At 45.2% G+C, this 22,666-nt stretch overlaps 2 protein-coding genes across 5 annotated transcripts; one reads left to right on the top strand and one right to left on the bottom strand.

Moving 5' to 3' along the window:
• Positions 1 to 1,709: 1,709 nt before the first annotated feature.
• LOC111845059 (monoacylglycerol lipase ABHD2-like) lies at positions 1,710 to 16,381 on the top strand. Of its 4 annotated transcripts, XM_072717877.1 has the most exons (12): positions 2,110 to 3,096; positions 3,388 to 3,436; positions 5,506 to 5,577; positions 5,692 to 5,905; positions 7,948 to 8,123; positions 8,513 to 8,680; positions 8,820 to 9,003; positions 10,934 to 11,026; positions 11,252 to 11,353; positions 11,464 to 11,533; positions 11,698 to 11,782; positions 13,476 to 16,381. In XM_072717877.1, exons 4-12 carry the CDS (start codon positions 5,697 to 5,699, stop codon positions 13,682 to 13,684), a joined length of 1,296 nt encoding a protein of 431 aa, XP_072573978.1. In that variant the 5' UTR covers positions 2,110 to 3,096; positions 3,388 to 3,436; positions 5,506 to 5,577; positions 5,692 to 5,696; the 3' UTR covers positions 13,685 to 16,381. The 4 variants fall into 4 exon arrangements, with proteins under 4 accessions (XP_023669913.1, XP_072573978.1, XP_023669914.1 ...); XM_023814145.2 differs by lacking the exons at positions 2,110 to 3,096; positions 3,388 to 3,436 and adding an exon at positions 1,710 to 2,055; XM_023814146.2 differs by lacking the exon at positions 3,388 to 3,436.
• Positions 16,382 to 17,733: 1,352 nt separating this feature from the next.
• On the bottom strand, positions 17,734 to 21,390 carry rlbp1b (retinaldehyde binding protein 1b). Its single transcript, XM_023814150.2, has 8 exons — positions 21,332 to 21,390; positions 21,074 to 21,159; positions 20,362 to 20,490; positions 19,975 to 20,176; positions 19,233 to 19,411; positions 18,701 to 18,859; positions 18,491 to 18,601; positions 17,734 to 18,380 (listed from the first exon to the last, which is right to left on the bottom strand). The coding sequence occupies exons 2-8, from the start codon at positions 21,083 to 21,085 to the stop codon at positions 18,237 to 18,239; spliced, it is 936 nt and encodes a 311-aa protein (XP_023669918.1). The 5' UTR covers positions 21,086 to 21,159; positions 21,332 to 21,390; the 3' UTR covers positions 17,734 to 18,236.
• Between the last annotated feature and the right edge of the window lie 1,276 nt (positions 21,391 to 22,666).

Below are 22,666 nucleotides of genomic sequence, written 5' to 3'. Positions count from 1 at the left end.
CAGAATTTAAAATGTAGGCCTATTATTAAACAGCCCTCGATTCTAACGTATAGGTAACGAGATACAGCTTAATGATTTTTGGCGTAACTGCCCCTTTTGATATTTGAATATTATTTAACCCAATGGGGTAACTTCAGGTTGAATATTGGGGGGTTGAGGTTTCCACCCATTTAGGGAAGTCTAGGGGTTGTATCGTCGGTTTTAATTATTGGTGGGTTACTAACCCCCGTAATTCCGTCCATGATTCTAAGCTATATATATTACAATAATACACCTTAGTTCTATCAGTACACGCTCCACCCTAACTGAGGCAAACAGGGCGTGACTTCACCTGTTTCACTACATCACGAAAATCCTGCTTTCATTGTGCTCAAAAGGTATGCTTTACATCCGATGTGTTCAGAACAAATAGCAGTCCATACTAAGAGACAAACAGTAGTGATGGGATTTATGGCTCTTTGAGGGGATCCGGATCTTGGCGATCCGTTCCTTTCAAAGAGCCGTTCAAAAGAACGGCTCTTTTGGCTCTTTTTAAATATTTAGTCAGTTTTAAGAAGCCAGCTTGGGGGCATCTCAGTTTATCCTGGAAATAATCACTGGGAGGAATGATGAGGTGAGATTTGTAGTCAAATAATTAAAACTCAGATATCACACACCAATATCTGAGTTTGAATTATTCTGAAATATTGATTATTACCTCATTTGTCATGTGTGTACTATATTCCATATGGTTGCACAACATCCCTCTGCTTAGACAGTGACATCACTATTTTGGATTTACCTTTAGTACAAAGTGTGTGTATGTGTAAAGCTACGTTGACTTATGTTATTCATACAATACCTACTCACAAATAAACATCAAAAACAAAGCCGGCTGCAATGAATTTCTGTGCAAAACAGCTTTTACTACAAACACTTCCACACAATGTGGAAGTAAAGGATGCGTGCACAACTATCATCATGCTGTTAGGCAGTAGCACCCCTGCGCTGGGTGCGCCCCTCCCCCTATAACTGTTCTGTCTCGCGGAGGAGCTAATTTGTGTGCATCTGTGTGAAACACGCATAGGAAAAAAAGAACGACAGAAAGAACGGCTCCCCTCCAGCCGCGACTCGGCTCCCATCGTTCATGTTTATGAGCCGTTCAAAAGAATCGGTTCGTTCGCGAACGTCACAGCTCTAACAAACAGCCCGTACATCGGTTGAATTTTCTACATTTTATAAATAAAGCAGTTACATCAAAGTGTACAAAATGAAGCACAAGGTGAATTTCTATGTGATTGAATATCGCCTCGAAGCGGCCGCCCGGCAGCAGCCATCATTCAGAAACATGCCCCAGTGTGTCGCGCGTTGAAAAAGCCAATTTGTCGTTTCAATGTTCATAGTCAGTTACTAATCACATCAGTTTGACACGGGATGCATGTGAAACAAAAGCAGTGAGTTATCCGAAACTGTTTTTTTCACTCCCAGCTACTGAAGTTAGGGCACAATATTGTATTTGAGCCTATATTCCAAAATTTAAATAAATGCAAACTGCTGTTAAAATCTGCTATAAAATAGCATTAGCTTTACACCAGTGTCATTGATGTGTTACTTAAGGAAGTCCAAATTCGAACAATGAAAAGTATTTTGCGTTGTAAATATTTTATGGGGCAGGCAACTGGCGATCCTAAAACTATTAAACTCTCAATGGAAGACAGGGCAGCACGCGCTCATCTAGTCCTTCATGTAGTTGCTGTAACCACTGCTGCAAAAAGTTTTGATGCAATTATTCCATACGCCAGGATCTTTGGTGCCTGCTGTAGGACGGGAGGGACTTTACACAGTACCGGGGTGTCTGGAACGGATTCGTGTATGACGTGATTGCGACTGGACCCCGGCTGAATACGATCCGGGTCGACTGGGCTGGAGGTGGGGGTTGTGGAGTGGGCTGCAAGTGTCCAGGTTCCGGCAGGGAAAGCGCTAGAGACCGGCGAAGGGCTAACTATGGATCAACATTGATCAAGCTGCAGAGGAAGGAGCGAAGAAGGGCTCTGGGGGAGGCGAGACCCGAGGGAGGTAGGGGCATTTTCAGAAGGGGGGACTTCCTGGGGAGAGATCGGCCCGCTGTGTAGCTGTGGTGGTGGGTGGCGCTCTGGGTTGTTATTATCGAGTGCGCTGTTGTCTTCATTTTTACGGATACATTGTAACGCTTTTTAAAGTGCGATTCACATATATCGCTGTTTCACCCCCGCTGGAATTGGCATCGCTTTCTATAAAATGCCATCTGGTTAATTCAGTAGCCTATCTTCCTTTGCGTTTTATTTTGCTGGTTAGCCAGGCAGAGTAGCCTGCCAGGGTCGTCAAATAAGTTGAAGCGGGAATGCAATGTCACATTTAGGATCTGAAAAGTAACCAGAACATATCATAATTTAACTAATGAATTGAGACAGGACCCCGAGGCGGATGTTAAAATGTCTGCCAGGGTGGGCTTGGGTGAACTGAAGGGGTGTCATAATTTTTTTTTTTACTGGTGTGGTTAGAAATGGCTAAAAGTCGTTTGTGTTAGTAACACGGTATACGGCTTGCATGTCCGACTTAGCAAACGCACGGTCGATGAATAATGTAACACGGAACAGACTGTTTCTGGGTGATTCCCAGTCGAAGTTGATTAATGTTACATACCAGTTGTCAGGGGATCATTGGGTGTATGCATTGTCCTAGTTTATTAGCCCGGAATACAAAATAAAAAAGAGACAGTCATCAGTTTACGCTCTTGTATGTGAAATGACGATTCTCTGGTGTCACATTAACTGACTAGTATCTACCTTGTTTTTCTATTCGCTGCCTGCTTCGGAGTCGAGCTCGTACGTTTAATGGATAATGTCCTGCGTGCGTCCGGCGTGAGCGCTCTAATGAGAACCCGCAGGGGGCGGACCTGCCTCTCGTACGCGGATATGAACGGCGTTACGAAGTTCCATCTCCGTCTCTCATTTTTACGCACTTGGGGGGAGTTTGATGGGACGGATTTTTACGGTTAAAGGACTTGTCACCATCAGGTATATCGGTTTGGTGGCCGAGCATCTCTGTGACAGCGCTTCGTCTGTGAGCTGTCGGCAGGTACGGCGTAAAGGAGCGCTGTTTATGCCCTCATTATCATTACAACATATTTCCTGATATTTCTGTTATGATGTTGTGAACTGTTTAACTGTCATTTATGAAATGATTTTATTGCTTTCGAATATTTTCTTAACAGAAGTTGCCTAATGTTAAATTTTCTGTACATTTTCTTTGGTTGTTGGAAGAACGTTTTAAAAAACTCCTGGTTAGGCCTGATGAAGAGATATGTTTGACGGGACCATATTGCTTTATTTAATTGTTTTTGTTTTTGTTGTTGTTTTTGTTTTTAAGAAAACACTGAAGTGCAAGTTAGCTCACAGCGGAAATTGGATGCGTTATAGTATGAAGTTCAGTTAGACGTTCAGTTAACCAAAGCGTACGGATTGTACAGCTTTTTGGATTTGGGGGCGTTTTTTCTTATAAGTAGGCCTATGCGTTATTAAATGTCTCTGAAGTTTTCTTGTTGACTGGTTTGATAAGGGGAAGTTAGTTGTTGTTTTTTTGGAATCAGCTTAATGATTAGGAAATGAAGGTATTGCAATAGGCTATGTAGCAACATAATTTACCCTGTAGTAATAATATGCTACTTTAATCAACTTGTTATAGGCTAAGTGAATAAAAGCAGCAGAGAATGAAATATTTAAGAGAACTTGTGGAACTTTCTGTGCCCCGGAAGTTCTCGTGTTAAACAGCTCTGTTCTCCATTCTAACTTGAGTTGGGACTTTATTATTTTGCCCATGCCTGTAGTTGTCTGTCCTGGATCTAGTGTTTACTGGATGCCGTGTTAATGTTTAATGTCCGCTTTCCGAGCCGTAGTAAAAGGCTGCAGTTTCAAAGGACATCGATAAGGCGCTTCTCGGCGTTTCCTTAGAGCCCCAAGGGAGGTTCTTAACCACCGAGCTCATAAAATGGCTTTGCCCGCAAATAGACGATTCAGATCGGGTGGGATCGAGGTAGCCTGTGGTCGGTAAACACAGGAAAGCAAAGGCACGCTGAGTCGGAGCCCCGGACAATCGGCTTTGCAGGAAGCTCAGCGTGTCCGGCCCCCTGCTGTTTGCACTTCGGCAATCGGCGACGCGCAAGGTCACCGGCGCTTCATTTTATCTTATGTATTATTATTTCGTGTGGCAAAATTTTTGTATTGCAGATATTTTGAAATCCATGTAGAATCGTGGTTTATATTACTATGTGTTTGTGTTCTTTTAGTATATGAGTTTTCCCCGTGTATGTTCTGATGTTTATGGTTTTCTTATCAAAATAACGCGTTGCTTAACTTGTTAAATTCCTTAAGTCATAAATGCAAATGGTTTCATGATTTATTCAGAAATTAATTCTGCTTCTGTATTCCTGGCCTGGCCAGATACCTTTGTAAATTTGCTTTAAAATGTTGACGTCAGTTAACCATCCCACATTACAAAACGCCTTAGTAAATGAGTGTTACAATGTTTCCTTGGAAAAACAGCCCCTTTCACTGTACGTGTCTCCATGCTTTATCTATGACGTTTGGGTTAGTCACAAAAAATACCCAAAACAAACTAGGAATAAGCAATTAAATAAATCTGAGCATTTCGACCTTTTGACATCCTGGTTAGGTGCTGTTCCACCTGACGATGATGCTTTTTGAATTGTCAGTCTCGACCGCTCTAATTATGGGGAGCGAATGTTTGTCTTTTGTTGATATTTAAGTCTGTGAGTGTTCAGAGGCATCCAGGTCAAGAAAGTCACCTCTGCTAATTAGGTTAAATTGTGCAGAAAATGGTCACACAGGAGAATGATTTTGTAGATTTATTTGCCTTTGCTTCCCATTTGGGTGGTACTGGAGAAGTACGGAGTCCTCAGTGTGGTTCTTAAATGTGACACGAACCCAGTCACGCAAACCTGATTCTGTAGAAGCAGTGAAAACTGCCAAGCTGCTGGCATGAATAGCAAAATACTTCTTGAAACTATTTGCAGCATTTCATTGCTCATCACAGACAATTTAGCTCACCCCGATAGTGAAGGCATGGCGAAGTGAGATTTCACAGGAAATCTGACTAGTCACAGAATCAAGTTGCTAGTGTGTTTTACCTCATGTATCTTGTTGACTTGACTGGCGAGCTGTTGGTTAACAGTGGTTCCATATAATGGGCACTGAGTTCATCTGAACCGGTTTTCTACCAGTCTCTGTGACTGGGAAATTGGCCGCACCACTACAAAGCCAGAACCTGTTAGGGAAGTTTCTCTGAAAGACTTCAACTTGTCTTAAGAATGTCCTCTAGTTCGGATAGTCAGATGTTTATTTGATTTTGTTTCTGTTTACTCGTGTGTGCGGAGAGATTACATGCTTACATACTGTGGGAGTGTGATTCTGCCAGTTGCTGTTCATCCGCTTGACCTGAGTAATACTGAAGTACTTCTCTCTGTTGCAGATTGGACCAGATCACTGTGACTCCACTCTACCCCGTGCTGGATGACATAGCAAAATTCAGGGAGAATCACCAGTAAGATGACCGGTGTTCCGTAGCTGTGCATGCGTTCTGCTGTTGAGTATGCAAATGTTTGTTTGGATCGCAGACGTTGTGTGATTCACCTTCCTGATTATCTGTCCCCCACAGTCAACATGTCTACCCAGGAGGCACAAGGCCACCTCATCTCCCCGGAGATGCCTGCCGTGTTCGACGGGATGAAGCTGGCTGCCGTGGCCACTGTGCTCTATGTCATCGTTCGCCTTCTGAATCTGAAGAGCCCCACGGCCCCCCCCGACCTCACTTATCAGGACACGCCCCTTAACCGCTTCCTGTTGAAGTCCTCCCCCCTACTGACCAAAGAGTAAGCCCATTTTCCACCTGCCCCCATACTGAATGAGTAAAGAAAATACCGCTATCATTGTATTGCTCAATCATTCCCCAAACAATGCTATGTTTTTCATTCCTGTGCTTGGATCCTTTTACTGGAGGACTCACACCCACGGGCTGTGGAACTATGGCTTCAAAATCCAGGACTGGACGTTCTTTGCTGGGATATTGTTTGGTAGAGAAAAGTACATAGTCTTACTGTGTTCTGCGGAGGGTTCAGTAGTGAAATGTGTGAAGCAGCGATGCAATGCCAGGGAAGCCGTGAGACGTTGCTTCCAACCTTGAGTTTCATCTCTCTCAGTAGAGATGTTCCTTTCAGTCACGTTTTCTTCAGCAGAATACAGATTTCTCTCTTACCTTACCTGGTTATTCTGATATGCTTGGATATGTTGAGACAGTACTCGTCTGTGACTAATAGACTTCGGTGTAGGTCATTTGAAGAGAAGGGTCTTTGACCTTTGTGGTTTCAGGCTTTTATTTGACACTTGCTCGCTGCTTTCTTTGGTGAAGCTTTTTTAATTGTTTCCATTAATAATGCAGGCAGTTTATTTGTAAAGGCAGGAATCCTCCCGCACGAAGATACGGAGAGGAACAACACTTATAACATCCTTCTTCTCAAACAGCTGCTTTGTTACACTCGTCGTTATCCGGTAGGCCGTTCTTTCACCGTGAGAGCAGAGCCTCCGTTTCCCAAAACTAAAGCGACTGGCAGTGTTATCAGTCAAATGGGCGTCTTGGGTCTTTGGCCCAGTTCCCACACAGATGATTACCTTTTAATCTCTTAGTTCAGCGGACTGCCCAGTGAGTGTATTATAGGCAAAAGGTCGAGATGACATGGATCCAGATCACGTTAAGTGCTTACATTTTTCACTGTCTGGCACACATTTTTTTTTTTTTGTAGTTTTGTAAACACCTTCCTTTTAAAGTTCACTTGCTCCTGTGAAATGCATGCAATGCAAACGGGTCTGGGAAAATGTCTGCGCCCTTTCGTTACTGCTGTCATTGTGAAGGTCCTACAAACATCTGAGTCGTCGGTGTCCTGATTATTTTGCGCGCCGCAGGCTCGTCCACCTCCGCAATTCAGCAGTGTCGAGTCATTATGGCAGCAATGTTCTGGTGCTCAATAACAAACTGTTTAAAATGTGAGTGACAAGAGACGTTGTTATGAAGACATTTAGGCTTTATTGTGCTATAAATGCAACCTCAGACTTCAAGTTTAATGAGGCAACATGCTAGTTTTGGAATAAAATAGTGTTCTGCACTACGCTAAGCACAAAGAATTTCACTCTATAACACCGGATTTGGTTTTATGGACTCATTTTCCGCAGGAATGTCCTGCCGTTCAGTGCCTGATCTTTGTGTGAACATGGTCAGCAGGTCATTTAGTGGGAAAACCATTAACATGCAAGCTTTATATTCATTAAAGTTTGAAACGAGGTAAAACAGATGACAGGTGAGTTGAGGATTGCCTGTTGGATAGGCATCAAATTTTGCTTAGTTGAGGTGGGGGTTTGCAAGGTTATGGCCATATGGGGTCACATGCAGGATTATGTAACTGCTAATGTAACCGTGGACTTGTTCTGCTGTGTGTGTTTGCTGTTGTGCCCCGTATCAGACTCCCTGCCTGTCCTCAGTGGGGGCCGCCCGGGTCTCCCTGCACCAATCGACGCCTCTGAGCCTCCTTCCTGAGTTTTGTGGAGCATCTTTCTGTAGCATTCTTACTTTTGCGTGTCCTGTGATAAGCAGAGGTGGACAGTTCAGGCCCAGAAAGTAAAAACCCAGGCCAAGATTCTATTTCAACCAACTAGTCCAATATAAAGAGTCACAGAGTACTCAGGTGGTTAGTTGAAACAATCTTTGCCTGGATTTTTAACTTTCTGAACCTGAACTATTCACTTGGTGATAGGTGCTTATCTTGCAAGGTGACCATGGAGTGTTTGTATTTGTTTTTTTTTGGAAAATGCTCAGAAGGTCAGATGTGCTCATGGGTGTGAATATATTGTGGTTTTCTCTCAGCTACATTCCACCTCTCCTCTGGGGCAAAAGTGGGCACCTGCAGACGGCTCTGTATGGGAAGTTGGGGCGGGTCAATTCACCCCATCCACATGGGCAGCGGAAGTATTTACCCATGCCAGATGGTGCCACCGCAACCTTTGACCTTTTCGAACCACTGGCTGACCACCTGACAGGAGGTAAGAAATCCCATGTGACCATTTTTTTCCCCTCTTTGCTACACTGTTGATGTTCTGTTACCTAGAAACAAAAATAACAACTCGCTGACGTCTCATTTCCTCTGTTGCGCAAAGGGAAATTTTTATCTAGATAAGAGGGCGGCTTTGCAGAACCTATACGGTTTGGACAACCCGACCCGTTAGTTTACATACGGGCGGACAGAATGGCTAATTCTGAGGAGTATTTGCATCGGGCTACAGGTGTTTATCCAGGCATATAAACGTCACGTGTCTGTTGCGGACCTGTGAGGTGACTCATGGAGATCTCTGGCACTGTCTTGGCTTTGTGCAAATACATCCCTGAACAGTTAGTATGGTCTTGCATGTCATTTCCCGTCCTCTCCATCCAGATGATGTTACCATGGTGATATGCCCTGGAATCGGTAACCACAGCGAGAAGCATTATGTCCGCACCTTTGTGGATTACTCCCAGCGGCAGGGTTACAGGTGTGCCGTTTTGAATCACCTGGGCGCCCTGCCCAACATCGAGCTGACTTCGCCTCGCATGTTCACCTATGGTAAGGCCTGCTGACGTTCTCCTGGGAGCACGTGTGGTCTTTGGTCTGCCGGCACGTCACATGCCGCACGTGACCTTTGGAACCCGCGTGCACGCTGCGTGCACGCTGTGCCCTTCCTGAACTGTCACCTTCCATTCAGGCTGCACCTGGGAATTCTCCGCCATGGTCAGCCACATCAAGAAGACCTTCCCAGAGACCCAGCTCGTGGTGGTGGGCTTCAGTCTGGGAGGCAACATCGTTTGCAAGTACCTGGGGGAAAACCACGCCAACCAGGAGAGGGTGCTGTGCGGCGTCAGCTTGTGCCAGGGCTACAGCGCCCTCAGGTGGATAACTCCCCCCACTGGTTGCCCTCACTGGCATTTTGCCTGATAGAATTTCGTTTTCTTAGTACCGCAGACCCGGGGTGTCACATTCGTGCTACTCTGACATTAGACCTTGTTGAGGAATGGGGTGCCCTGCTTTGGGGCTCGATGGGTCATCTGTAAATTGGGGCAGATTTTTCCCTGCAGGAACACTAAAGCACCATATGACAGCCTGCTGATGTTCTAAATTTTTATTAAACTTAGTTTCCACTTAACAGTCCTGCAAGCCCTGTGGTGATGTCATTTCTGATATAACAACAAATGCCTGAAGGGGCCGCATTCGTCTCTGGAAAGAATGAGCACCTTCCTTGGGAGACATGAGAGAACCTTGTGGAATGAGGTTGACATGAAGGGGCCGTCACCTTGCCGACGTCTCCAGCCTGCACGGCGTCTAGGGTGTGACCAGGCGTGACAGGATATACATGTACAGACGGGGCTGGTCCAGGCAGATATGGGCAGACTGCTCTGCTCATGATTGTAGCTGATGATTCACGGCCCTGTGTGCTACATGAGTGTAGATATATTACATATATATTAATAATGCTGCAGTTAAAAATGGCTGTAGGTGTATATTTTTGTCCTATGATGTTTTTGAAGTGTAGTTAATTTTCATTGTTTTGCTAGGGTAACTCTCCAATCTCCAAACCAAATGTTACTGGATGAGATCAGTGTCACTCAGAAGTTATCCAGTGGTCGCTATAGGCCTACGCGATGTCATATCGATATTATATCGCACATGTGCACTCAGAACCAGGGCTTCAGATGGTGGGTGAAACATGCTATACGGACATTTATTTATGCCCATAAATTGAGATGCATTTTGTGACACCCAAAAGTTAATGATCTGCATGCACTTGGTGTATGTTTATGTTTATTAAATTCGGTTAGCGGAGCACACCACATAATACTGTTCTGGTATACCATGGTTTGGTATACGTCAGTGCGACATGCGATATGCACTTAAGTGGTGGTGAAGAAAGAAACAGTCCAGCAGCCACATCTTTTAAAAAGGGGAGATATTATGGATAAACGATGTACTTTTTGCAGTTAAAAGTCTGACACGTTTATTAAACAAAAGGATTTGCTAAATTTTGATTGATTACTAACTTTTGGGTGTGATAAAATGCCTCATTAATGTTTTAGCTGTACTACTAACCTGCTTTACAAATTGTGGGCGTAAATAAACGTCCGTATAGCACCGAGAAGCTGGCGTCCGGCCAAATGTTTCACCCGCCATCCGAAGGCCTGCCGATCACTGCGCGAAGGCCTGCCGATCACTGCGCGAAGGCCTGCCGATCACTGCGCGAAGGCCTGCCGATCACTGCGCGAAGGCCTGCCGATCACTGCGCGAAGGCCTGCCGATCACTGCGCATGCGGCATATATGTTGTTTGTTTAGATGTCCTCGCTCCCTTCGGCGCTGTTACATCACAGGCACAGAAAATTAAATTGTTTCCTGATGTTTTCACTCAGCTTCTCATTTCAAATCCCTAATTTCCCCCACATTGCGAATATAAAACATCAAGCCAGGGACAGTGAACAGAGTGATGTGACACAGGCATGTGGGGCCTATGTGTCACGGAGCAGAGGAGACGCACAAAAGCGAAATATGGCCTTTACACTGTAACAGATGGGTATGGGGTTGAGACTCCTGTCTCCTGGGTCAGGAGAAAAAGGGACTGTAATAGGACCCATGTGAAGGAATGAATGGACTTGTCACCTAACCTTGATATGCCCTGGGGGGGGGGGGTTCACCATCTTACACTTCAAAGCTAATCTCCCCATGCCTTTTTAATAGATGTCTGTAACTGCACAAGCACGTTGAACAGCTGGTTCCAAGTGGGTGTGCTTCTTGGTGATGGGCCGTCCTGTTTGTGTTTCCCCCCCCCCCAGAGCCCAGGAGACGTTCTTCCAATGGGACCAGTGCCGAAGGTTCTACAATTTCCTTATGGCTGACAACATGAAGAAGATCATCCTCGCTCACAGGTACTGATGGGTTACATGATGAAGACAGACCAAATAAATACCACGAATGTAAATAGGCCCAATGACACGAAACCATGTATGAATTTCGGGAATAACAGGGTGGGGGTGTTTTAAAGGGTTTAAAAAAATGCCCCCGTGGTGGTTCTGGAAGCCTCTGTTCTGGGGCTCTGCTTTCACATGGTGATACTTTGGAAATATCCTCTGACTCTCTCTCTTTCCTCACAGGAGAAGCTTGTTTACTGGGTCCTCTAGCAAGATGACGGATGCAGACCTGGGTCACCTGTTCACAGCCACCTCGCTCACGCAGATCGACGACAACATCATGAGGTGGGGGGGGGTCCTGGCCCTCAGTTCTGGGGGGTTTGCAGGCCCTGCTGAGGTCATGGTGGTGTTAGGCAGTATGGTGAAATGGTAGCTGTTTCTTTCCTTTCCGGTAGAAAGTTCCACGGCTACCGTTCATTGAAGGAGTACTACGAGAAGGAAAGCTGTGTGCATTACATTCACAATGTGAGTCCTCCCGCACTTCACGAGGCCACAGGAAAAACACTTAATTTATTACGCAACTTCAAATGAACATTGTTCTAACATTAACATTGTTAGAATAGAACATTTTCAGATCCCAAAAGGTCACCTGACCCTCCTAATTTGCGCCCTCCCTTCTCCTGCCCCAGGTGGACGTACCCTTGCTGCTGGTGAACTCTGCCGATGACCCTCTGGTGCACAACTCCCTGCTCACCATCCCCCGCACGCTCGCAGGTTGGCTGCCCGTCTCCTTTCTGGCACCTTCCGTGCCCCGTTTAATGACTTTTTCATGAGGATGCTGTCCGCTTCAGTTAGATTGCATTTCCTGGGAGTGTTTATTTTTAAAGATTATTGGGAAACTTTCTGCGTGGTTTTCATTTTAATTTAAAACGGGCTTCCCCTCGTCAGGTCCTAAATTATACTTCGACCAGATGTCTGTCTCTCTCGGTCATGAGTAGAAGGGGCGTAGGCTCACAGATCCGGCCATGTGTTATTTGAGTCTGTAATTGTAGAGAGCTCTGCTCTGGGGACTTTTGGGTTTGTGCAGCAGCAGTTGGACCATGTTTCTGCGGCCTGGTTCCTCCAAACCTGCTCTCTCCAGCAAACCCACTGCATGTTAGCTGAGCTGAATCTGTTTAGCCTTGAGCAAAGGAGACTAAGGGGGGGACATGATCCAGGTCTATAAGATTCTAACGGGTCTGGATGCTGTTCAGCCAAATGGCTATTTCAATATTGGTTTAAATACTAGAACTCGTGGCCATAAGTGGAAATTAGCGGGAGAACATTTTAAAACAAATTTGAGGAAGCACTTCTTTACACAGCATGTAGTTAGAGTATGGAATAGTCTCCCTGCTAGTGTAGCGGAAGCTAAAACCCTGGGTTCCTTTAAATCAGAGCTAGATAAGATTTAGAATAGCTCTGAGCTATTAGTTAAGTTCTCCCCAAACGAGCTTGATGGGCTGAATGGCCCCCTCTCGTTTGTAAATTTCTTATGTTCTTATGTTCATATCTCTGTCATTTCCGTGACTCCGCCATCCTTCCCACATCACCTGTTGGAAAATGGCATTTTCAGGCAGGTGATCCACCTCTAATGTGCTCTTGCTAATACAGCTGTGTTGAATTTTTCACAGTGGTGTGATTCTGCTGTTTTATAGGGCTTTGCTGATTCAGAAAAGGGCTGCTTGGTCTCCCAGTCGCCCCCGGTTAATGTGCCATCCTGTAGGACTCCTTCCTGTACCACTGGTGGTTCTGGACCACTTCTCCAGCTATGCCATAATCACGTGCAGATTTTCGGTCCGTGAGCTTTGGTCCAAACCACTTAACCTTAAGGAAATCCGGGACATGATATGTTCTGCCATTTGGCCACGTGAGTTGGCATAAATGGAATTTCCTGATGGTTTGTCTAAGAGACATTGATAGTAGCTGAAATTAGATTTGGCAACTTCAGCTCCCTAGAACATTACTGGCCAGCGTTTCTTCCTCATGCCCACTAGCTGCCTCCATGTCTGGCCTCGTTTCCCCCAGAGATCAGTTGTCTGCAGGGTCCCCGCACTCCGTGGCTGTCCGTCGTAGCCGTCAGTGGCATGGTGTCTGGCATCTTCGTTTCCGTTCTCAGTGTCACTGAAGGAATCCGCTTCTCTGTTTTCAGTCCATCCAGGGATTGATCTGGGCACCCCAGGTATATGGTAACAGATGGGCCTCGGGTGTAGGGTGATAGAACCTGAAACGACAATCAAATTGCTTACCCTTGAGTGTCCATCGCCTGGCCGATGGGGGATGATGTCAGTGGAGTCATTGTTTGCCTAGAAAGCTTTGCTGAGTGGTAATCATAGGGAGGGGGGGGGAGGGGGGGCATGCTGGCTGTGCATTCCCCCATTCTGCAGCAGTGCCTTTTGCTCGCTGACCTGAGCTCCTCTCGCCCTTACAGAGAAGAAGCAGAACACCGTGTTTGCCCTAACTCTGCATGGAGGCCACCTGGGCTTCTTCGAGGGCGCTGTGCTGTTTCCACAGCCGCTCACCTGGATGGACAAGGTGATCGTGGAGTACGCCAACACCATCTGCCAGTGGGAGAAGCGGAAGCAGCCATGTGGGGGTGCGCAGGGCGATGAGACCGAGTGCTCGGAGGACTCCTCCTAACCCCGCCCCCTCCGTCTCTCTCCTCTCCCCTCCCCCCTTTTTCATTGGCTCTCACAAGGCCCACTGCTCTGCACTTCCACCGTGTCATGGTGGCTGTGAGGTCACTGCCAAGTCTGGTAAGATGTTACGTCTCCAGCTTGGTGACTGAACTGTGAGGGCAGGGGGGAGGCCAGGCTGGCTTTGACCAGGAGGGCTCCGTCGGGAACCTGACTACGTCACTCAAGCCTGTTGGGTTTGGTGGCTTCACTCGTGGTGTCCTGGACTTCTCCTTCATGAAGACTGTTCTGACAGACAGGGTAATGGGGCACAAACAAACGGCTTGACTGCAGCCAGTTGCTTTAACCGAGCTGAGCTCCTTTCAGCAAATCCTGCAGGATCCAGAGTCTTTCCCATAATGCCTTCAATGAACCCCTATCCCCCCCAAATTCAACGTAAAGTGCACTTAATGCTTTTTATTTGACTGGTGGTGGGGGTGAGCTGAGGAATTAGATGGATCCATCAGCATCCCTGAATATCCCCTCTGTCATCCGAAAAAAGCACCTAACAGATAGATATCGCCTGACGCAAAGGGAGGTGACATGTGAGAGTGTTTGTCTGTCTCTGAGCAGGTGGGGGGGGGGGCATACTTCCTAAGTTGTACTGTACTCAGCTGACTATGATGTTTTTAAAGCTCTTGGTGTGTGAGCCTTTGTTTCTTCAGTTAGCTAGCTTCCATCTGACTGAAACTGGCTTCCGATTTAGCTTATTATTCCATTTTTTTGAAGATGCTACTTTTCAGACCAAGTTGCACAACTCATGGTTAAAGGGGTGGTCCAGCGGGAGATTAGCCGGGCCCATTTTTTTTTCTTCTTTTGTTTTTTGAAGCGCGCAGGACAGTCTAGCCCTTATGCTGTGGTCTGCTTTGTGTGGTCATTGCTGTTTAGCCAAAAACGAAACCAAATGGTTTTTTTTCTCCTTAATAACGCTGCACCTTTGTGTGGGTTTGAGGAAAGGGGGTGTTTTCGGCAGTCGTGAGGAATTTCTGGTGTTCTGACGTGAAGGAAAAGCAGCACAGAAGAATGACTGTTAAACCGAGAGCGTTGCATACGGCTGAAGGGCTTGCTGTTCCGCGCTCCGGTTTCTCTCGCATCTCGATCTCCTTGTCGCCAAAGAGCCGTGGGTGTTTGTCAGAGAGTGTGCATCTTCAAGCCGATTATTTAATGTTTAAGCCGGCAATTAAACAGCCATATCTTTATTACAATTCAAGCTTTATTTAAATTAACCTATTTTCAGTATAAGCATTATGTAAAGTGAATGTATCTGTGCATGTCTGTGAAGGGGAGTTTGACAATCCGTTAGATTTAAAACAAAAATTGCTGCTGGTAGCTTAAAATGAGACAATTCAATTTAAACAAAATATTTTTACGTCAAGCAAGGTGTGTGAGTTTTTGTCTTTGAAATCTTGTTAAATATGAAAAACACCGGATTCATCATTATTTTTTTTTCCCTCTGAAATTATTCTAATATTAAATTTTCATTTAATATACAACAAGTGGACACAGCAGGCTATAAGAAAGGGTTTTGTTTTTGTCTGTGTTAGGTGTCCTGTGTCTGCCCCCTAGTGTCAGTAATGTATAGTAACACCCACCAAAGAGTGTTGTGTATCATCAACAGTGGCACCTTTAGCCCCCAAGCACACAAGCTGTCATCCTCATGATTTGCTAGTCAGTCATCCTGTTAATGTACTACCATTAAGTCTCCTTTATTTCCCTTGCTCAGTGTATGGGACCCTCCTATCAGTTGTTTATGACATTTATCTGAATTAGTTGCTGTTCATGCTGTTATAGATTTATATGCAACTTCACTATTTAGAATGGTTTTGTATTTTTAAATAATCTTTATTACTTGTATACATATTTCGTGTGTGTGTGTGTGTGTGTGTGTGTGTGAGTGTGAGTGTGAGAGAGAGAGAGAGAGAGAGTGTGTGTGTGTGGTCTCTTTCTGTAGTAATTCATGTCTCGTGTCTTCGTTGATTCAGATGAAGGGGACCAGTGACGATCTTTTCGATGGGTGGTGGTCTTATTTTTCCTTAAGACTTTCCCCCTTGGTGTATCCTAATGGAAGACAGTTTGTGGGCTGGGTCACAGCTCACGTAGCAGCAGTGTGTACAGAAACCAATTTACCATGCGGTGCGTGTGACAGTGAATGTCGAAAGTCTCACTGTGAGCTTTAAGCCTTTTAGAAGTCCTTGTCTACTAACTGCAGGTGTATGTACTTACGTGCTGGAATAGGATGGTGGCTTGCTGAGATTTAAAAAAATATATATATATATATTTTGATGACATTTACGTTGGGCCCTTTGCCACTGTCTCGGGCGTCTTTGCCTCGCCTGTGCTGTACAGCTGCATTTGTCAGTCAGCCGTAGACTATAAGCTGCTCCGTTTCCATGGACCACAGAGCTGTTCCGGAGTCTCCAGTCCACCTGCCTGTTCAAACACTGTGATGGTCCCATTTTTTAACAACCATTAATATAACAACATACTGTGGCCTTATCTTTGCTTTTGTATTTCTCATATATTTGAGTCATGACAACATCTTCGGAGGGGTGACAACCTCACAAGGCGTGGCTTCAGGTCACAGGTGGTGTGTGAGGTATATCTCTGGGATGAGGGGGAGGACTGTACAATAATTATATTCTGAAATAAAATTTTTCTTGTACATTTTCTCTCCTGTCATTTATTGGAATGCCCCTCATTAAATTAATATAATGTTTTGGTTGATACATTGGAAATTGCATGTATAGTATAAAATTCAAGATGTAGTTTTTAAGCTACTTAAGGGTGTTCAAAGGTCGGATGGTTGAACAGTAAGTTGGTTGACAGTTGATGAAACTGTAGTAGAAACTATTTGAAAATGGGAAGCAGTTTACAGAAATTGGGAGAAAGACGTTTCAGTGAGTGGATTTATCGCATCTGAGGGAAGCATCCAGCAGAGGGTTGGGCCTGGGATTACAGGAAATGGGAATCATTAACCTGATCTCTGTATTGTTAAAGTGGCATTTTGAAAACTAAGCGGGAATTGTGTGTGGCTAACTGAACACAGAACTGAAATGTTTTTGAAAAAACAAACAAATGTGTCCCTATCTCTGTTAAAAACTGGTGTGGGTGGGAAGTGGAGTTACACTCTGGGAACTCGTGTGACACGGGGAGAACATACACTGGCCAAACCTGTGTGGGTAGGCCTAGCTGAAGCCGAGCTGAAGCCGATCCGTGTCCTGAAGCTCCCTGCAGTGCAGTTTCTCAGGAACACATTTTGTAGAATTTTAGCAGAATTTCAAAAATCTAGCTCAATAGCTCGAGAGGCTGATTTTGGCAGTAAACTACATTACCTTGTGTTTCAGGTTTGACACAAATGTGGTTTTTAAAATTCCTGTTGTCAACTATCCACCCATTTTCATGTAAACCAGTTTGCCCAGTAGGAAAGGAATGGACCTAAAAAATGTCAAATGTAAAGCCAATCTAGTTGCACCCCAACCCAACACCCACCCTTCACATATATGTAACTCAACCTAACTCCTCCATCTGAACCTACTTCCATGTGGCTCCCAATACAAATTATTGAAGCTCACTGTCCTTTGAGAGTATGCTAATTTATACCGCTGGGGTTTAGAACAATGATTCTCAAGCCCATCTTTGGGGACCCTCAGATGGTTCACTCTTGTGGACTGTCTGGCAAGGAGCTGGGAGAGAGCAAAAAATGCGGACCGTCTGGGACTCCCCAAGGACCGAATTGTGAAACACTGCTGTAGTGCATTAATGAGTGTATGTGCCCCGTATCGGACCGGCATCCTGCCCAGAAGGTTCTGGCTGCCTGACCTTTAATGGCAACCATTCTGTGACCCAGTCCAAGATAGTCCATTGGCTGATTAGATGGGTTTTTTAAGAAGCCATTAAGCAATATTGTATATGCAACAGTTTTTAGATTTATTTTTTTTTTAATGAAGTCACACATGAGTCATGACAAATGTTTATATACATTTTATTGTAAACATTTCTTTAGTTTGTGTCAACTGCAGTTTGTTTCATCTAAGATGTTTTACTGTTCACTTCCTGTTGGATACAATATGTGTCCTTGCACAGTGAATATGGGACTTATCCTTCCTAAATTAGGGCAGAGGAGGTACTAGGCCCCTACATCTGTGGTCTGTCTGATTTCATTGGCCTGAAGGAAGAAGGTCAGCTCATGAGGTGACCAATAGCAGCTGCAGGGCCCTTAGGCTTTAACATTAGCACACATGATAGGCTAGAAGCATTAATATGTTTCATTGGTTGTGCTTGTTACTGTGGTCAATGTTGCAATACAGAACTACCATGTTTGCTACACATTCAGATGTTTCCATAACGCTTCCTTCCAGTCCTCCCATTGACCAGGAACCTATTTTCAGCACTACTGCACTGGTTCTGTTGAGAGCAGGGTTGTGCGTTCACAAAACAAGGTGTACATTATACCTTAAAAACACCATTAAATATAGTATGTATTTTTGGGTACCCAGTAATTTGGTGAGATCATAGGGTTACAGAGCAGTGTCAGACCCAAATAGCTTTTCTGCGGTTGCTTTGCCGTCATATTTGGCACCCTTCCCATCAAACTCCGCCGGCAGGATGTCTGCATCAAACTCCTTGAAGTAATTTTCCAGCTCATCGCCGTGAACAAACACCTTTAAACAAGTGAGATTTGGTGCATAAGTACCTGCACAGTAACATTCCAATGTGTGCTGAGAGCAGCGTGCTTCACTAAATGCTAATGTCCCTGACCTTTCCTACTCACCCTCTCCAGTAGTTTGCTCTTCATGAGGGGCTTGACCACATTGTAGGTGGTGGTGAAGTACCAGGGCTGGTGGATGAAGTGCACGGCCTTGAACCGGGCAGGGAAGGAGTCCTTCTCACAAAAGAGAAAGACCGTTGTCACATAAGGTCACGTCAACCCAACATGTAGCTGTCAGAAAATGCAATTTGGGAATGAGGCCATCCACCACACCTGCAGCATGTCCACCATCTTCTTCAGTTCATTGGCTTTGATGCCTGATGCCTGCTGCATAGTGAAGCCCTTGAAGTTCTCGATGATGCAGAAGCCGTTGATCTGGGTCTCCTCATTCTCCAGCAGATTCTCCAGGATGACACAGTAGGCGCGCAGGATCTGTGCAATATAGGCAAGTGGTCTTCTGGAAAATGAGCAGCCAGTAGTCTGGACACCTAATGGCTGTTTTTGCATGACCCAGAAGAGGCTGCTCTGAAACTTTGAACAAGGTACAAAATCTGAAGTGGTCTGGGGAAATATCCAGACAAAGCTGGGAGTTAATTTAGAAAATAGCCTCCATCCACAAGCACTCTGTTACTGACATTGAAGTCTGTATTAACACCTTCAAAATATAAACATAACACCAGACACCAAAGCTGGGCCACATCTGAAACCTGCACTCTCTCAGCCTGCAGGATCAATTCAGTGGTGACATTTGTAATCTGTACAATGTTGACCTAGATGAGCTTCTAAAAAGAGCCATGGCTCATACCTCATCAAAGGTGATCTCCTCGTAGTCCCAGTTCTCGATGTTGAAGAGCAGCACGACGCGACCATACTTGTCCCTGGTGGGCAGGATGCCAGGATATCCGGCCTCGATGGTGTTGCGCACAGCCTCTGGGGTCAGGTTCTCGAACAGCTCGGGGTACTGCTGCCTGAACCGTACGTAGCCTGCAAGAGTTGATGGGAAATGGCCGTGCAGTCTTGGTTGGGACAGGTCACAGCCCAGAATTTTCATACAGTGTTAACACAATAGCAGTCTTGTCTCATCTGGGGTTCCTGCTGTAGCCATCAATGCCGAAAGGCAAATTAAGCTTCAGCCTTTGTACTTCTGGAGCTCCCTCTCGAGCTGTGAGAGCTGCTTTGTCTGGGCTTCATCACTGGTTTTACATACTTGCTATACAAAAAACTTAAAAAAAAAAAAAAATGATACTTTTTTTTTTTTTTACTTAGCAAGGCAAATAAAAAATCTAAACTGAAAAACTGAGACAGCGACGATACCTCCGGTAACCACGTCAGGAGGATACTGCAGAAATATTTCAACAATTTCTTATGGGTCAAGATTACTGCTGAACAGCTTAAAATGGATTACTTCTGGAATTAGGAATATGCAGCAGAAATACAGCATGAGAAACAGAAAAAAAAATTAAACAACACGGCTGATAGAGGTCTCTCCACCCTAAACCAGACCAACACAAGGTTTGTTCGTAGTTTAATCTTGCGGCCGGACTCACCCTTCATGAGCTCATAGGCTCTCTCCGTGTCATATTTACGGGCTCGGACGAACCGCACCAGCACCTTGTCAGATCTGTCCCCGAAGGTGTCCAGCACACCCTTGGACAGCTCGTCCCCGTTGTCCGCCTTGTTCATGATCATGCGCAGCTGTGCCACAGCAGCCACTCGCTTCTCCTCGGTCTCATTCAACTCGTCCTTCGCCTGCAGGGGGCGATGGTAAACCATCTGCTCACATTTTGGGGATTATCTGAATAATCTGGCTTTTTGGCTTAAACAAGACATGTGGTTCACAATGAATAAGAGCACTTCAATAAATGCTCATTTGTGGCCCAGTCAGGTCTTCATGGGATAGAGGACTCTGGGTGCCAGCCAAGCGACTACGGTACCTTCTGGGCTGTGTGGTCTGGAAGCTTGGCACAGGGTCCAAACACAGGCCCATGATCCTTCACAGTTAGTCTTTCCAGTTTGGCACGCAAGGCCTGTTCCTCCTCAGATACCATCCGGAAGTTTCCACCCTGCAGGACAAGTAAAGTGCTCAGACCCACTGGTCACTTGTCACTTTAGTGTGGGTCCCTAACAGTTTTGAAACAAACTAATCCTCAACATAGCGTGAAAGCTGCCTCCGAATTGCTGCTGACTGTTAAGCAGAATCATGGGAGCACATTAATCTCACAAGTCTTCAGAAAACTTGATAAACCTCTTTCTGACAGCAGTGATTCTGAGTCCTACCAAAAAGAGGATGCCCTTCTTAACAGAGCAATCAAGGACTAGCATCTACTCCACTGAGTGCTTTGATCGACGTCTACCCATCCATCCATCTTCCACGTCTTATCAAGTACAAAGTCACTGGCAATTTTTCCCAGTAAGCAAAAGGTGTGACGCTGGGGATATCAGCAAGTTCAAAAGTGTAATACTTAATAAAATCGAATACAATTTAAGTTTTCAGTTACAGCGTAATTGTCAGTGAAATATTATTGGATATACAGTACATGGATGTTATCCAAAATGCTCCCAGCCTAATTCAAAATATCCCCATGATCCGTAGCTGTTCTTTAAACTTCAGTGGAGCTACATTCTCAATGGAAAACCATGACTTACAATGACTGCCATGTCCTTGGATTCTTATCACAGCTTCTCACACGGCAGAAGTGGGCAAGAGATGCTATTTTCAAGGAGAAAATCTCCTGCGGAACAAAATTCAATAGTTACACCCCTCCAACCCTGAAGATCTTGGAATACGGTTCAGCGATATGGTTTGAACATGGAGAACCATCGTAAGTTCACCAAAGTTACTTCACTCAACATTAAATCTCCATTGACATATTTAGCAGAGTCCTCCAAGACGTAGAGCCTTACCTCCGAGAGCGAGAGCTGGGTGTTGGGCTGGCCAGCAGGCCGGGAAGCAGCCAGTGAGGAGGGGGCAGGCTGAGAACTTTGATTTGTAGCAGAGACCCGACGAGATTAGCCCGTCACATGGTATTACTCAGCACAGATTTTTTTTTTAGCTAATTGGTGTACAAATTGCAAACAAAAAGAGGGGAGATGGATATAGGCCATTTCCATGCCAGTCTGGGGGGGGGAGGGGGTGGCTTAAAAAACCCAAGGTGGTTTGGAGAGGGAGGAGGGAATTATTACTCAGAGAAGCCTTGTTGACTTCTCACAGGTTATCGAAGCTGAGGAATGTTGAGAAATTGATTCCTCTTTGTCTACCGCGTGAACAACAGGCTGACAGCGGACTTTGGTGTTAAGCAGCAGCATGTATGACACTGACCCTACCTCTGCAGAAATATCAACCCCAGATGGGCCACATTTTGAAGAATTTAGCAGCATTTCAAAAAGCTGCTAAACAGCCCGAGCGGCTGATGTCATCATTCTGACAGTAAACCTCATTACCTCGTGTTTCAGGTCTGACACAAATGTGGTTCTTGAAATCCCCGTTGTCAACTATCCAACCATTTTCTTATAAACCAGTTTGCCTGGTAGGAATGGAATGGACCTAAAAAAATGTCCAACATAAAGCCAAACTAGTTGCACCCCACCCCAACATCCAGCCATCACACCTATGTAACTCCACCTAACCCCTCCATCTGAACCTACATCCATGTGGCTCCCAGTACAAATGTTGCTGAAGCTCACTGGTTTTTGGTGGCATGCTAATTTATACCACTGGGGTGTACAGCAGTGTTTCTCAACTCAAGTCATGTTCATGTTTCACTGAGCTCTGTCCTTTCATCTGAAACAGAAATATTTACACCCAAAAATGGATTCAGGAGACCTTTTGATTTAACTAGTGTATTTTTGAGCAAACTGGGACAATTTTAACTTCCAATTTTCACTTCTGTTCATCAGAACATTAAATGGATTCACAGGCGTATTGTGTATGGAACTCCTACGCAACACCCCGGTGTACATATTACAACTTAATCTCCAACAAACATGACACGTGTTTGTGTTTATATCGAGTCAGAGCAACAATGAAATGAAACCCGTTCCTTCCTCCTACAGCTGTTTACAGCTCAGTAAATGGGAGAAATAGCCTGTCGATTGCTAAAGACATAGCTGACTGCTGGCTCTGAAAATGACGGCACATGGCAGGTGCCTTTGTCCGCGAGGCTGCAGGCTGTGGGGCTTGGTCCTCAAATGATTCACTCCTGAAGTCCTGGATATCCGTAGGCTTCATCTTTTGGAGTA

The sequence above is a fragment of the Paramormyrops kingsleyae genome, chromosome 11 (assembly GCF_048594095.1).
Source record: "Paramormyrops kingsleyae isolate MSU_618 chromosome 11, PKINGS_0.4, whole genome shotgun sequence".
Taxonomy (NCBI): Eukaryota; Metazoa; Chordata; class Actinopteri; order Osteoglossiformes; family Mormyridae; genus Paramormyrops; species Paramormyrops kingsleyae.
This window is presented reverse-complemented; position numbering and strand designations above follow the sequence as displayed.